General features: G+C 48.4%; 1 protein-coding gene across 1 annotated transcript in view; it reads right to left on the reverse strand.

The window, feature by feature from the left end:
- The window catches only part of LOC139256768 (uncharacterized), a gene marked incomplete at its 5' end in the record, with an annotated part of 50,138 nt that overhangs the window by 7,044 nt on the left and 26,652 nt on the right, over positions 1-16,442 (reverse strand). Inside the window, 3 exons of the mRNA XM_070874290.1 lie at positions 3,364-3,407; positions 8,380-8,423; positions 15,247-15,391. Of these exons, the coding sequence (XP_070730391.1) occupies positions 3,364-3,407; positions 8,380-8,423; positions 15,247-15,391 (233 nt within the window). The remainder of the gene's footprint in view (positions 1-3,363; positions 3,408-8,379; positions 8,424-15,246; positions 15,392-16,442) is intronic.

Raw genomic sequence — 16,442 nt, forward strand, 5'->3', positions numbered from 1 at the left:
TACCCTGGGATGCATTTCATCAGGACCAGGGGACTTGTCTACCTTGAGTCCCATTAGCCTGTCCAGCACTACCCCCCTAGTGTTAGTGATTGTCTCGAGGTCCTCCCTTCCCACATTCCCGTGACCAGCAATTTTTGGCATAGTTTTTGTGTCTTCCACTGTGAAGACCGAAACAAAATAATTGTTTAAGGTCTCAGCCATTTCCACATTTCCCATTATTAAATCCCCCTTCTCATCTTCTAAGGGACCAACATTTACTTTAGTCACTCTTTTCCGTTTTATATATCGGTAAAAGCTTTTACTATCTGTTTTTATGTTTTGCGCAAGTTTACCTTCGTAATCTATCTTTCCTTTCTTTATTGCTTTCTTCGTTATTCTTTGCTGTCGTTTAATATTTTCCCAATCTTCTAGTTTCCCACTAACCTTGGCCACCTTATACGCATTGGTGGCCAAGGTTAGTGGGAAACTAGTAGATTGGGAAACACACAAAGGGTTTCACAGAGACAATCCCTTTGAACAAAACCCAGCCTCGTGTCGGGTGCCCACACACACCGATAATCTGCGGCACCTGCTCCTGACCCTTCCAGCAGCTCACCGTCCCTCTGCCTGCACAATAAGGTGCGACTTAACAGGAGAGAGGAGGCCGGGACAGGAGGGCCCACAGACACAACCCCGAGAGCCTTTGGAGGGGAGCCGCTTGGAAATGATTGTGCCTGGGAGCAGAGGGATTGGGACAGGCTGAAGCCGGAGGCTTCGCCCTCACTCAGGGACAGGAGCACCTTACGTTATCCCTTCTCTCCCTACTGACATCCTGACTCACCATCACCCAGGGTCCAGTCACACCCAGCGGGCTCAGAGTATTCCCACCGCAGTAATAGTCACAATGTCATTGGGACCCCGATTGCCATTTCGGGTGGGAGCGGGCAGGAGCCTGGGCTGTGCTCACACCGACCCGACCCGACCCACGGGCCATGGAACGACAGATTTAAATGAGGCCGGTGGCTCACAATCGCAGGGAGGAGGGGGAGCTCGGCACCACTGGAACAGTCACCTGACCATCGCTCCCTCAGTCAGTCACATGACCATCGCTCCCCCAGTCAGTCACATGACCATCGCTCCCCCAGTCAGTCACCTGACCATCACTCCCTTAGTCGGTCACCTGACCATCACTCCCCCAGTCAGTCACCTGACCATCGCTCTCCCAGTCAGTCACCTGACCATCACTCCCCCAGTCAGTCACCTGACCATCGCTCCCCCAGTCAGTCACCTGACCATCGCTCCCCCAGTCAGTCACCTGACCATCGCTCCCCCAGTCAATCACCTGACCATCACTCCCCCAGTCGGTCACCTGACCATCACTCCCCCAGTCAGTCACCTGACCATCACTCCCCCAGTCAGTCACCTGACCATCACTCCCCCAGTCAGTCACCTGACCATCACTCCCCCAGTCAGTCACCTGACCATCGCTCCCCTAGTCAGTCACCTGACCATCGCTCCCCCAGTCAGTCACTTGACCATCGCTCCCCCAGTCGGTCACCTGACCATCACTCCCCCAGTCAGTCACCTGACCATCACTCCCCCAGTCAGTCACCTGACCATCTCCCCCCCCCAGTCAGTCACCTGACCATCACTCCCACAGTCAGTCACCTGACCATCTCCCCCCCCAGTCAGTCACCTGACCATCGCTCCCCCAGTCAGTCACCTGACCATCCCCACCCCCAGTCAGTCACCTGACCATCGCTCCCCCAGTCAGTCACCTGACCATCACTCCCCCAGTCAGTCACCTGACCATCTCCCCCCCCCAGTCAGTCACCTGACCATCACTCCCTCAGTCAGTCACCTGACCATCACTCCCTCAGTCGGTCATCTGACCACTAGTCACCGGCCCGGGAGTCAAACTAGACCCCAACCTGTGAAAGTCACGTGAGTTCAGGATCAGGCTGGGCCTATTATTAGGGAGGGTCGCTGAGCACTTGGACAATATGAGCTGGTCAGAGAGAGCCAGCATGGATTTGTAAAGCCTAACTCATGTCTTACGAACTTAGTTGAATTTTTTGAGGTGGTAGCTAAGGTGCTCGATAAGGGAGAGTCTGTAGATGTTGTTTATATGGACCCAGGCATTGAAAAAGCTTCCACTTTCGAACGACTGGAGCTGGTCAGTGACATTATCAGAGTCGCCTAGTGACCCAGATGACAGGCTTTGCTACAGCAGGAAATTCAATATTAGTTTTTGTAAATGACAACGAATTCAATGCTTGTTCAGAGTCACACGATCATACTGATGAATTTCTGTTTCCGTGAACAAGGTATGGCAATTCGACCTTATGGCTTTAAAGGGATGCACCACGTGTTACTCAACTCCACCCGAGCTCCACCTGAGATAGATCAGAATATCTTTAAATGGCGAGAAGCTAGGAACTGTGGAGGAGCGAGAGATTCAAGGGTCCATGCACAGAAATCATAAAACCCAGGGGACTGGTACAAACAATAATTACAAAGGCTGATGGAATGTTGGCCTTTATCTCAGAGGAGCTGGAATACAAAGGGCGGAAGTTATTCTACACTTGGATAAAACTCTGGTTACAACACATCAGGGGCACTGCGTTCAGTTCTAGGCACCACACCCCAGGAAGGATATTGGCCTCGGAGGGGGTGCAGTGGAGATTCACCAGAATGATTCGGGGACTAAAAGGGTTAGATTATGAGGACAGGTTGCACTGACCAGGCTTGTATTCCCGAGTATAGAAGATTAAGGGGTGATGGAATTCAGGTGTTTAAGATGATCCGAGGAATTGATAGGGAAGGTACTGTGGGAAACTATTTCCTCTGGATGGTGGAGTCCGGACATGACCTTAACATTAGAGCTCGGCCATTCAGGGTGAAATCAGGAAACACTTCTTCACACAGAGGGCAGTGGGAATCTGGAACTTACCCAAAAAAGCTGAGGCTGGGGGGGTCAATTAAACATTTCAAAACTGAGATGGATAGATTTTCGTTAGGCAAGGGTATTAAGGGTTACGGAACCAAGGCGGGTAGCTGGAGTTGAGATACAGATCAGCCCTGGTTTAATTGAATGGCGGAACAGTTCGAGGGGCTGAATGGCCTGCTCCTGTTCCTATGTTCCCTCACTCACTGCCATGGTTACTGGTACTGTCCAAGCTACACATGATAAACAGTTGCTTGGTGTGATATCGGGAGGGGCTGTTGCCATTTGTAAACTGTTTCCCAGCAAGAGTCAGCTCCTTCAGAAGAACACTGGTCATAAGTAAAAGAAACACTCTATAACGTCCAGGGCTGGAGAGGAAGTGATGAGGTGTATTTAACAGCAGGATATCGGTATAAAAGCTGTTGCTCAGTACTCACCACAGTCGAGGTTGCGGCTGCCTGTTTATTAGTCTGGGTTGCAGCTGAAATATAAGAACCTGTGTGAGTTTATTATAGCTGCCACATGTATGACTGATAATCACAGTGAAACCAGTGTGGTCAAATACTCTTCGACTGTATCCCACTCAGCAACCTGCAGCAAACCATGCAGCATACATGTGGTGATAAGCCACACACTCTGTCAGTGCTCTACACTGTACACCACGGGAGTCAGGTGTGGCTCAGTGGGTAGCACTCTCACCTCGGGGTCAGAAGATGGTGGGTTCAAGCCCCACTCCAGGGACTTGAGCCCATAATCCAGGCTGTCACTCCAGGCTGGACTGGTGCACATTCCCCTGAATGACCCTGTACTTGTGGTCTGACACCACCTGTACAATGATGGATAGAAGCCTTTGCTATAGATGCCCACCTTGTGATAGTCATTATGGGTCTTGTTGGCTGTGTATGTGCCATCGATGAGACCCTGCACTTTACAGAAGCTGCAACAGGTAAAAGTGCTGTGCCCACTCGAGCTGTTGCCTCCTTTCAATGGACAAAGTGACGAAGGTGTTTCCCCTGCAAACCTCGGCTCCCGGGGCCTGCTTGCGGCATCAGCGGACTGAAGTAATACTAATGTTACAAATGTCTCCAGTGGTGGCTTGAAAGGATCTGATTGAACAAAAGCTCAATGTTGTGATGTTCACCCACAATGGCCATGTCTGTCCCTGTGCTCGGCCCACTCTGGATTCCTGGCTTCAGTACGTGGCATAACTCTGTCACAGACTGCTTCGTGAGTGGAGACAGAAAAGACGGGTCTCCTCAGGTATGGCCAAGTAGGTGTGAAAGTGTAGTAGCTGGGCAGAGTCAGAGTGGGTGCCAGACTCGAGATATAAGCACATCTGTGCTTTTCCTCTCTGTGACACCCTCCACCTCCTCGATCTCCAGGCCAGCCGCTGACAGACCCAATGCAACGTCTATGTTTATCACCAAAATGGCCCGAGCCAAAGTCATCACCAGCATTCTGTGTGACTGTGTCCATGCTGCATTCTCCCTCCTCGGCCTCTATGCAGCCTTTGACACAGTCGACCCACACAATCATCGTCCAACATCTCTCCTCCAGCTCAGTGCTTCCACTTATCTGCATCAATGGCTTCTCTTCTCAAACCTCCCCCAAAGCTGGATCCTTGGCCCCTCCTTTCTCACATCTACATGTTACTCCTCGGCAACATTACCCAGACGTTGTACCTCACTATTTCCACCTCCGTAACATCACTCGTCTCCGCCCTTGCCTCAGCTCATCTGCTGCAGAAGCCCTCATCCATGCCTTTGTTACCTCTAGACTTGACTATTCCAACGCACTCCTGGCTGGCCTCCCACATTCTACCTTACGTAAACGAGAGGTAATCGAAAACTTGGCTGCCTGTGTCCTAACTCGCACCAAGTCCCGCTCACCCATCACCCCTGTGCTCGCTGACCTACATTGGCTTCCAGTTAAACAAGACCTCGACTTAAAAATGCTAATCCTTATTTTCAAATCCCTCCATAGCCTCGCCCCTCGCTCTATCTGTCGAACACCCTACAGTTGCATGGATATGAAATTGGCTAAGTGACAGGAAAAGGAGAGTGTCATAGAGTCATAGGGGCACACAATGCCCCCCGCACGCATCCCGTTTCGATATTTTTTACCACAGCTGCAGTTCGGGTCGACTCTTTCGGGAAATTACGCTCTGTGTTTTTTCTTGTTTCTATCCGGAAGTCGATCATAATGGGGCCGATGACTACACCGGAGCGGCAAAAACGTGGCGGTGACAGCAACTGAGGGGCGGATGTTGGGGGCGGTGCATATTCACCGCCGCGATGACATCATCACGCCACGCGTCACCGCAACTGTCCCCTTCAACTTCAGTCCACAGGGGCACCAGGGAGGGTCTCGACCGGGCCAGCGGCCCCCATGCTGCCTGTTGGTGGCCCGGCCGAACCCGCGGTATAATTGTCGGGCTGACCTGGCAGTCGGCCGACAAGAAAAACATGGCGGCAGCGGCAGTGGGTCCTCCCCTTTAAGGGAAGCTGCACGGCCGCTGCAAAAGGCCACAGCCTCACCGGGCCACCGGGAAAAGGTTGTTTTGGCACCGCCGAGTGGGCCGAAGATTTTCCCAGGGGAATGTCGCTATCGGGGGGTTGGATCGGCAGTGTGCACGGTGATGATGTGTTTAACACCGATCGGCAGCAGAGGGGTGGTAAGGGTGGGATCGGGGCACCGCCGGGAAAACTCGGGAGAGCAATTGGGCTAGCAGCAGCCATTCCAGCAAAAGTCCCCGGCCACTCCACTCCGCAGTGGGGCCGCTGATTTACGGTGGTAACAGGCCTTCAGGAGAGGGGCGAATTTCAGCCCCATAGAATCATCAAAATTTACAGCACAGAAGGAGGCCATTCGGCCCATCGTGTTGGCGATGGCCGACAAAGAGCTATCGGCCTAATCCCACTTTCCAGCTCTAGGTCCGTAGCCCTGTAGGTTACAGCACTTCAAGTGTACATCCAAGTACTTTTTAAATGTGGTGAGGGTTTCTGCATCGCCCGCCCTTTCAGGCAGTGAGTTCCAGACCCCCACCACCCTCTGGGTGAACAAATTTCCCCTCAAGTCCACTCTAAACCTCCGACCAATGACTTTAAAGCTACGTCCCCTGGTTATTGACCCCTCTTGCTAATGGAAATAGGTCCTTTCTATCCACTCTATCTAGGTCCCTCATAATTTTATCCACACCGATAAGGTGTCCCCACAGTCTCCTCTGTTCCAAAGGAAACAACCGCAGTAAATCCAATCTTTCCCCATTGAACGGTTGTTTATCGGACTGGAGGAAGGTATACAGTGGTGTTCCCCAGGGGACGAGACTAGGACCAGTGCTTTTCTTGATATATACTAATGACTTGGACTTGGGGGTGAAGGGCACAATTTCAAAATGTACAGATGACACAATATCTGGAAGTACAGTGAACAGTGAGGAGGATAGTGACAGACCAGGAAGACATAGACAGGCTGGTGAAATGGGCGGACAGGTGGCTGATTAAATTTAACACAGAAAAGTGTGAAGTGATACATTTTGATCAGAAGAATGAGGAGAGGAAATATAAACTAAAGGGTACAATCCTGAAGTGGGTGCATGAACAGAGAGACCTGGGGGTACATGAGCACAAATCGTTGAAGGTGGCAGGATGAGAAAGTGGTTAAAAAAGTATTTGGCATCCTGGGCTTCATAAATAGAGGCATAGAGTACAAAAGCAGGGAAGTTATTATGAACCTGTATAAAACACTGGTTCAGCCTAAACTGGAGTATTGTGTCCAATTCTGGGCACCACACTTTAGGAAGGATGTGAAGGTCTTAGAGAGGGTGCGGAAAATATTTACAAGAATGTTCCAGGGATGAGGGACTTCAGTTACATGGACAGACTGGAGAAACTGGGGTTGTTCTCCTTGGAGCAGAGAGGATTGAGAGGAGATCTGAGAGAGGTGATCAAAATCATGAGGGGTCCAGACAGAGTAGATAGAGAGAAACTGTTCCCATTGGTGGAAGGGTCGGGAACCAGAGGTCACAGATTTAAGGTGATTGTCAGAAGAACCAATGAGGTAAAACCTTTTGACGCAGCGAGTGGTTATGATCTGGAATGCAGTGCCTGAAAGCTTGGTGGAGGCAGATTCAATCGTAGCTTTCAGAAGGGAATAGGTCAGTCCCCGAAGGGAACAGGTTTACAGAGCTACGGGGAGAGGGCGGGAGAGAGGGACTCACTGAAGTGCTCTTACAGAGAGCCAGCACGGGCTCGACGGGCCGAATGGCCTCCCTCTGTGCTGTAACCATTCTAGGATTCTATTCTATGGTTCTAATTAAATAAATCTGCAATAAAAATCTAGTATCAGTAATGGTGACCATGAAACTACCAGATTCTGGTTCCCCAATGTCCTTTAGGGAATGAAATCTGGCCTATATGTGACTCCAGACCACAGCAATGTGGTTGAGTTCTAACTGCCCTCTGACATGACCGAGCAAGACACACAGTTGTAACAAACTGCGGCCAAGAAATATACTCACTGTGGGAGTAGCATCACCTCACGGGCTGCACCTTCCCAAGGGCAATAAATGCTCTTTGTGAACGATTAAAAAATCATCGGCCATCTCTGGCCACCTGCTGCAGACACTCTCACCCTGACTTTATCACTTCAAGACTCGACTATTGCAGTGCTCTCCTGGTTGGCCTCACATCCTCCGCCGAACATAAACTTTAGCTCATCCATAACTCTGCTTGCCTATCCTACACTGCGTCACTCCCCACACACACACACCCACACACACTGTGTCGCTCCCCATACACACTGTGTCACCCCCCACACACTCACTCCCCACACACACTGCGTCACTTCCCACGTATACTACATCATGAGTCCGGTTTGTGTGGTATAAATGCAGCATTAAATGTTCACATATGAAGTAGGTTGACCCTGTGTCCGTTGCTTCACCTGGGAGCAGTGAGCTGCAACACATCTACACAGCACCAACTCCAAGGTTAACGTTCCAATGGGGGTAACTGAACTCTGTCTGCTCACCAGTGGGAGTGGGTTTGAAATCGGCCGCGGCTGGAGGGATGGAGATTGTGTCTGTGTGTCCGTCTCCACGTGGCTCTTACAGACCTCAGGACAACACATCCCTCACTGGACACTAAACATCAACATTGCTGAGAGAGGTGGCAAGAATTGAAGTAGAAATTGTTCCAGTGGTGAGCTCTGTTCCAAGTCTGAGGGTGAGGCACATTAGTGATGCCCGACAGAGGGAGCTTTACTCCACAGCTGACTCTCCTATATCTTCACCAGCTTGATGCAGCTATTGAGTGCTTGAAATGGGAAAGTGTTCCATTTTTCAGAGATAACAATAAGTACAAGATTCATCCGATTGATTTTTAGAAACATCACAAAACAATAAATATTATTCGGACTAATCAACGGAATGAGTAATGAATTGGGTTTCTTACCACTGACTGTTGCATACACCGTGTTAAGCTCTCCAGCGGGGGGCCTAGGGAGATGGTGCAGAAACAGAAAGTCAATGATTCATTTACAGCATGAATATCAGTGAATGTTTCTGTACAACAACTTCACACTGGCACTGCTGTGAGCATAAATATCAGTGAATGTTTCTGTACAACTTTACACTGGCACTGCTGTGAGCATAAATATCAGTGAATGTTTCTGTACAACAACTTCACACTGGCACTGCTGTGAGCATAAATATCAGTGAATGTCTCTGTACAACAACTTCACACTGGCACTGCTGTGAGCATAAATATCAGTGAATGTTTCTGTACAACTTCACACTGGCACTGCTGTGAGCATAAATATCAGTGAATGTTTCTGTACAACAACTTCACACTGGCACTGCTGTGAGCATAAATATCAGTGAATGTTTCTGTACAACTTCACACTGGCACTACTGTGAGCATAAATATCAATGAATGTCTCTGTACAACTTCACACTGGCACTGCTGTGAGCATAAATATCAGTGAATGTTTCTGTACAACAACTTCACACTGGCACTGCTGTGAGCATAAATATCAGTGAATGTTTCTGTACAACTTCACACTGGCACTGCTGTGAGCATAAATATCAGTGAATGTTTCTGTACAACAACTTCACACTGGCACTGCTGTGATCATAAATATCAGTGAATGTCTCTGTACAACTTCACACTGGCACTGCTATGAGCAGGAAAGAGCACAGAAGTTTCAAAGAACGTCTCTCTCTTAAAATGAAATTCTGCACAAGTCATGACCGTTTGGTTGATGTTCGATCGACTCCTCCTGATTGAAGTGGGTTATGTTTGTCTCCTATACATAACAACAACAACTTGTATTTATATAGCGCCTTTAACGTAGTGAATGTCCCAAGGTGCTTCACAGGAGTATTATTTGAGATAAAGAATTTGACATTGAACCATATAAGTAGAAATTAGCGCAGGTAACCAAAAGCTTGTTCAAAGACTTCGGTTTTAAGGAGCGTTTTGAAGGAGGGAAGAGAGGTAGAGAGGTGGAGAGGTTTAGGCAGGGAGTTCCAGAGCTTGGGGCCAGGCAACAGAAGGCACGGCCACCAATGGTGGAGCGATTATAATCAGGGATGCTCAAGAGGGCAGAATTAGAGGAGCGCAGATATCTCGGGGGGGTTGTGGGGCTGGAGGAGATTACAGAGATAGGGAGGGGCAAGGCCATGGAGTGATTTGAAAATAAGGATGAGAATTTTGAAATCGAGGCGTTGCTTAACTGGAAGCCAATGTCGGTCAGCGAGCACAGGCGTGATGAGTGAGCAGGACTTGGTGCAAGTTAGAACACGGGCAGCCAAGTTTTGGATTACTTCTAGTTTACGTAGGATATAATATGGGAGGCCAGCTCGGAGTGCGTTGGAATAGTCAAGTCTTGAGGTAACAAAGACATGGATGAGGGTTTCAGCAGCGGTTGAGCTGAGGCAAGGGCAGAGACAGGTGATGTTACGGAGGTGGAAATAGGCGGTCGTATGTTGAGGATATGTGGTCAAAAGCTCATTTTAGGGTCAAATATAATACCAAGTTTGCGAACAGTCTGGTCCAACCTCAGGCAGAAGTTGGAGAGAGGGATGGAGTCAGTGGCTAGGGAACGGAGTTTGTGGCGGGGACCGAAAACAATGAACATAAGAAATAGGAGCAGGAGTAGGCCATATGGCCCCTCGAGTCTATTCCGCCATTTAATAAGATCATGGCTGATCCGATCATGGACTCATGTCCACTTCCCTGCCCGCTCCCCATAACCCCTTAATCCCTTATCGGTTAAGAAACTGTGTATCTCTGTCTTAAATTTATTCAATGTCCCAGCTTCCACAGCTCTCTGAGGCAGTGAATTTCACAGATTTACAACCCTCTGAGAGAAGAAATTCCTCCTCATCTCAGTTTTAAATGGGGTGTCCCTTATTCTGAGATTATGCCCCCTAGTTCTAGTCTCCCCTATCAGTGGAAACATCCTCTCTGCATCCACCTTGTCAAGCTCCCTCATAATCTTATACGTTTCGAAAAGATCACCTCTCATTCTTCTGAATGCCAATGAGTAGAGGCCCAACCTGTGACCAGACAGTTTCCGTCTGACAGTGCAGAATTAGGTATTAGCAGGCAATAGGCTGGGCAGCTATGGTAGTTGAGTTAGTGCAGAGGTCTATGTTGGTAAGGGTGTATTGGGCCAGTGTATTTTGGAGATGGGGTCAGGACTAGAAATGCATTGTTGCATCTTGGAGATTAATGATCCCGGTGACTGCGTGCATCATGTTGTGTCTTTGATCCCGCTTGTCACAATGATGTCAGGAACCAGGGCTCAGAGGATAGCCTTTGTCTCTCAGGAACCATGATCCCAGTCTGCCTTCTCCTTGAAAGAGTTAAGGCACAGTGGATGGTCTTAAAATGGAGGGATTAGAACATTCACCGCATGATGAGCTGGTCACTGAACTGCACATTGAGGGGGTTCGAAGCCCCCGGAGTTCAGGAAGACCGTGGTGTAATGTGTAGGGTCCAAGGTGGGCACGGATACCAACAACAATGCCTTGGACTTTGGCGAATCCTGTGATGTGGAATAATTCCAATGCAGTGCATCACAACTAATAAAACAAAACTGCCGCAGCTCTCAAATCCCACGTCCATCATCAAAAACGCTGCTGTGGAAAAGCCAGAAGCCCTTTGCGTACCGACCTGCTGAAAGCACTGGCTCACTTTATGTGGGTGAGCAGAGCACAATGGACATTGCTCCTGGGAAAACTGGGGAATCCTGCTAGCCACCATTTCCACAGATTACAAGATGTAAAATGGGCTCCTGCACATTTTCTACACATGCGTTAGAGCGGTCTAACAGGATTCCCCGCACTATTTCCTGGCCCAGGTGACATTCCGTTATGACTGGGCCAGTCAGATTGTTCCAGTCCTCAAGAAAGACGGCACCGTCAGAATCATAGAAACATAGAAACATAGAAAATAGGTGCAGGAGTAGGCCATTCGATCCTTCGAGCCTGCACTGCCATTCAATGAGTTCATGGCTGAACATGCAACTTCAGTACCCCATTCCTGCTTTCTCGCCATATCCCTTGATCCCCCTAGTAGTAAGGACTTCATCTAACTCCTTTTTGAATACATTTAGTGAATTGGCCTCAACAACTTTCTGTGGTAGAGAATTCCACAGGTTCACTACTCTCTGGGTGAAGAAGTTTCTTCTCATCTCGGTCCTAAATGGCTTACCCCTTAACCTTAGACTGTGACCCCTGGTTCTGGACTTCCCCAACATTGGTGATTACAAACTAACTATCAATTGTTTCTCACTGCAGGATCAATACCCACTACCAAAGGCAGACGACCTGTTTGCGACGCTGGTGGGAGGAAAAACGTTCACAAAGCTGGACTTGACCTTGGCCTACATGACGCAGGAGCTGGAGGAATCATCGAAGGGCCTCACCTGCATCAACACGCACAAAGGTCTCTTCATTTACAACAGATGCCCGTTTGGGATTCGTTCAGCCCCGGCGATATTCCAGAGGAACATGGAAAGCTTGCTGAAGTCAGTCCCGCGCACTGTTGTCTTCCAGGACGACATCTTGGTTACAGGTCGGGACACCATCGAGCATCTGCAGAACCTGGAGGAGGTTCTTAGTCGGCTTAATTGTGTGGGGCTCAGGCTAAAACGCTCAAAGTGAGTTTTCCTGGCGCCTGAAGTGAAGTTCCTGGGGAGAAGAATCGCGGCGGATGGCATCAGGCCCACCGATTCGAAGACGGAGACAATCAAGAACACACCAAGACCACAGAACGTGACGGAGCTGCAGTAGTTTCTAGGACTCATGAACTAATTTGGTAACTTCTTACCGGGTCTTAGCACATTGTTAGAACCCCTGCACTCTTTACTGCGTAAAGGAGATGAATGGGTATGTGGTAAAAGCCAAGAAATGCCTTTGAGAAAGCTAGGAAACTGTTATGCTCTAACAGATTGCTTGTGTTGTATGATGCATGAAAGTGTTTGGTACTTGCATATGATGCGTCGTCATACGGCGTCGGGTGTGTATTGCAACAAGCTAATGAATTTGGGAAACTGCAACCGGTTGCTTATGCATCCAGAAGTCTGTCTAATGCTGAGAGGGCCTACAGCATGATTGAAAAAGAAGCATTAGCATGTGTTTATGGGGTAAAGAAAATGCATCAATATCTGCTTGGGCTCAAATTTGAATTGGAAACCGACCATAAGCCACTTATATCCCTCTTTTCTGAAAGTAAGGGGATAAATACGAATGCATCGGTCCGCATCCAGAGAGTTGTCCGCATACAACTATGCAATCCGCCAAAGGCCAGGCACAGGAAACTGTAGCGATGCTCTCAATAGGCTGCCATTGCCCAACACAGAAGTGGAGATGGCACAGCCCGCAGATTTAGTTATGGTAATGGAAGCATTCGAGAGTGAGTAATCACCTGTTATCACCCGACAGGTTAGAATCTCGACGAGCCAGGACTCCTTACTGTCCTTTGTAAAAACATTGTGTGCTTCATGGGAGTTGGTCTATGTCCCACTAGAGATGCAGGAAGAAATAAAGCCGTACCAGCGGCGCAGAGATGAAATGTCGACACAGGGAGACTGCCTCTTGTGGGGTAATCGGGTAGTGGTGACAAAAAAGGGCAGGGACACTTTCATCAGTGATCTCCACAGCACCCACCCAGGCATCGTAATGATGAAAGCGATAGCCAGATCCCACATGTGGTGGCCTGGTATCGATGCAGACATAAGAGTCCTGCGTGCACAAATGTAATACATGTTCACAGTTAAGCAATGCACCCAGGGAGGCGCCACTAAGTTTATGGTCCTGACCCTCCAAACCCTGGTCCAGGGTCCATGTCGACTATGCAGGCCCATTCTTGGGAAAAATGTTCCTTGTGGTATTAGATGCGTACTCCAAATGGATTGAATGTGAGATAATGTCAGCAAGCACGTCCACTGCCACCATTGAAAGCCTGTGGGCCATGCTTGCCATGTACGGCCTGACTGATGTCCTTTGAAGTGACAATGGGCCGTGCTTCACCAGTGCCGAGTTCAAAGAGTTCATGACCCACAATGGGATCAAACATGTCACATCTGCCCCGTTTAAACCAGCTTCCAATGGTCAGGCAGATCGAGCAGTGCAAGCAATCAAGCAGAGCTTAAAGAGACTAACTGAAGACTCACAGTAGACTCACCTATCCTGAGTCTTGCTTAGTTACCGCACAAGACCCCATTCGCTCACTGGGGTTCTCCCCGCTGAACTGCTCATGAAAAGGGCACTTAAGACAAGGCTCTTATTAGTCCACCCTGCTCTACACGAACAGGTAGAGAGCAGGTGGCTTCAACAGAATGCATATCATGATCGTGCAAATGTGTCACACGAAATCGAGATTAATGATTCTTTATTTGTGTTGAACTATGGACATGGTCCCAAGTGGCTTCCCGGCACTGTCATGGCCAAAGAGGGGAGTAGGGTGTTTGTGGTCAAACTTTCAAATGGACTCACCTGCAGAAAACACTTGGACCAAACCAAACTCAGATTCATGGACTATCCAGAACAACCAACAATAGACTCTACCTTTTTCGACTCCCCAACACACACACACACAAGTGGCAACCGACCCAGCGGGTGACCACGAAGCAGAACCCATCACCCGCAGCAGCCCAGCAGGACTCACCACCTCCAGCAGCCCTGCAAGGCCAGCTGCACAGCAGCCCAGCGAGGGCCCAACAAACGACTCACCAAAACCAGCATTTGCACCGAGACGATCAACCAGGGAAAGGAAGGCCCCAGATTGACTCACATTGTAAATGGTTACACTATTGACTATGGGGGGCGGTGGGCGATGGGAAGAGTGTTGATATACATGTAAACCTGTAAATACCATGTTTAACCACCAGTGGGCTCATTCCCTGGAGTCCCAAGAGATCCCACAATCCCTTGGGAGCACTGGTACATAAGGAGGTCTCACAGGCTGGAGGGGCACTCTGAGACCTGTAATAAAGGACTACGGTCACACATTACTTTAAGCTTACAGTATCTGTTCAGATTCTTTATTCAAGACATAACACAACTGACTGGGAAGTATGGCATGAGATATTCCCAGAGTTACCAGGGATGAGGGGGTCTGTGTTACAAGGATAGGCTCGAGCGACTGAGATGGAATTTTCTTCAAACAGGAAGATTGAGGGAGGATTTGATCGAGATGTTCAAAGTGATAAAAGGAGTAGATGAGTTACAGACAGATAGACGCTTTACATTGGCAGTTATATGGAAGACACAAGGCTGTGAGCACATGGACTCCCGGCTGAGCGCACAGCCTGAAGCAGCGCTCCCACCCTGGAAAATTCCAGCCGTAAAATTTCAAAGGTGCAGAAGGAGGGAAGGGCAGAGAGAGAAAACACAACAACGAGAGCACGGGAGAGAGAGATACAGAAGGACAATAAGAGAAAGGGAGGGAAAGGTTGAGATACAGTCACATGGAGAAAACAGGTGGGACAATGAGAGTGTGTGGCAGCGAGAGAGAGAGAGAGAGAGAGAGAGAGCGGGCGATACAGATGGACAGAGAGAGGCAGAGGAGAAGGAGAGAAACACTGAAAGAGAGAGGGTGTAAAACACAAAACTCCTTTAATTACCTGAGAAGTTGCAGTGTATTTTATAACTGGGTGATTTAATGCTGTTTATGTTTGTATTTATTGACCTGTACAGCAAGAGAAAACCCTCAGTCCCCAGCTAGTCTGCCCCCATTCTTGGGCTGCTTCCATCCCCTGCACCAATCAATATCAGATTGAAATGAGACAGGAAATGAAACTGTATTTACCCTTCCGCTTTTAGTCTGCTTTGAAAACATGCCCATTTTTTCACGTAGAATACTGCGGCTATGAAGATGCAGAGTAAGGCGGCCAATACCAGGGCACAGACTGCAATGCTGATGATGATATTCAGAGATGACTTTTCAGATAACTCTGTAAAATATCAAAAAGTGACATATAGTTCAACAGCAGTAAGGTGAATCGAGTAAAGACTCGGATTCCTGTCCTTCAGAAAACCAGGTTTAATATAAGCACAACCGAGACAGACAACTCTCCCTCGGTATAACATTAAAACCAGGTTTATTATAAGCACAACCGAGACAGACAGCTCTCCCTCGGTATAACATTAAAACCAGGTTTAATATAAGCACAACCGAGACAGACAGCTCTCTCTCGGTATAACATTAAAACCAGGTTTAATATAAGCACAACCGAGACAGACAACTCTCCCTCGGTATAACATTAAAACCAGGTTTAATATAAGCACAACCGAGACAGACAGCTCTCCCTCGGTATAACATTAAAACCAGGTTTAATATAAGCACAACCGAGACAGACAGCTCTCCCTCGGTATAACATTAAAACCAGGTTTAATATAAGTACAACCGAGACAGGCAACTCCCCCTGGGTATAACATTAAAACCAGGTTTAATATAAGCACAACCGAGACAGACAGCTCTCCCTCGGTATAACATTAAAACCAGGTTTAATATAAGCACAACCGAGACAGACAGCTCTCCCTCGGTATAACATTAAAACCAGGTTTAATATAAGCACAACCGGGACAGACAGCTCTCCCTCGGTATAACATTAAAACCAGGTTTAATATAAGCACAACCGAGACAGACAGCTCTCTCTCGGTATAACATTAAAACCAGGTTTAATATAAGCACAACCGAGACAGACAACTCTCCCTCGGTATAACATTAAAACCAGGTTTAATATAAGCACAACCGAGACAGGCAACTCTCCCTCGGTATAACATTAAAACCAGGTTTAATATAAGCACAACTGAGACAGACAGCTCCCCCTGGGTATCACATTGCTCTCAGGCACTAAGGAAGAATAGACACAGACACGATGGGTCGAATGGCCTCCTTCTGTGCTGTAAATTTCTAGGATTCTATGGATCGTGGTTACTGAGGGATGTGGTGTTTATACAGAGCAATAGAAACACTTGGGGTAGATTTTCAACATACCGGCT

Source organism: Pristiophorus japonicus, unplaced genomic scaffold (genome assembly GCF_044704955.1).
Source record: "Pristiophorus japonicus isolate sPriJap1 unplaced genomic scaffold, sPriJap1.hap1 HAP1_SCAFFOLD_755, whole genome shotgun sequence".
NCBI classification, from domain to species: Eukaryota; Metazoa; Chordata; class Chondrichthyes; family Pristiophoridae; genus Pristiophorus; species Pristiophorus japonicus.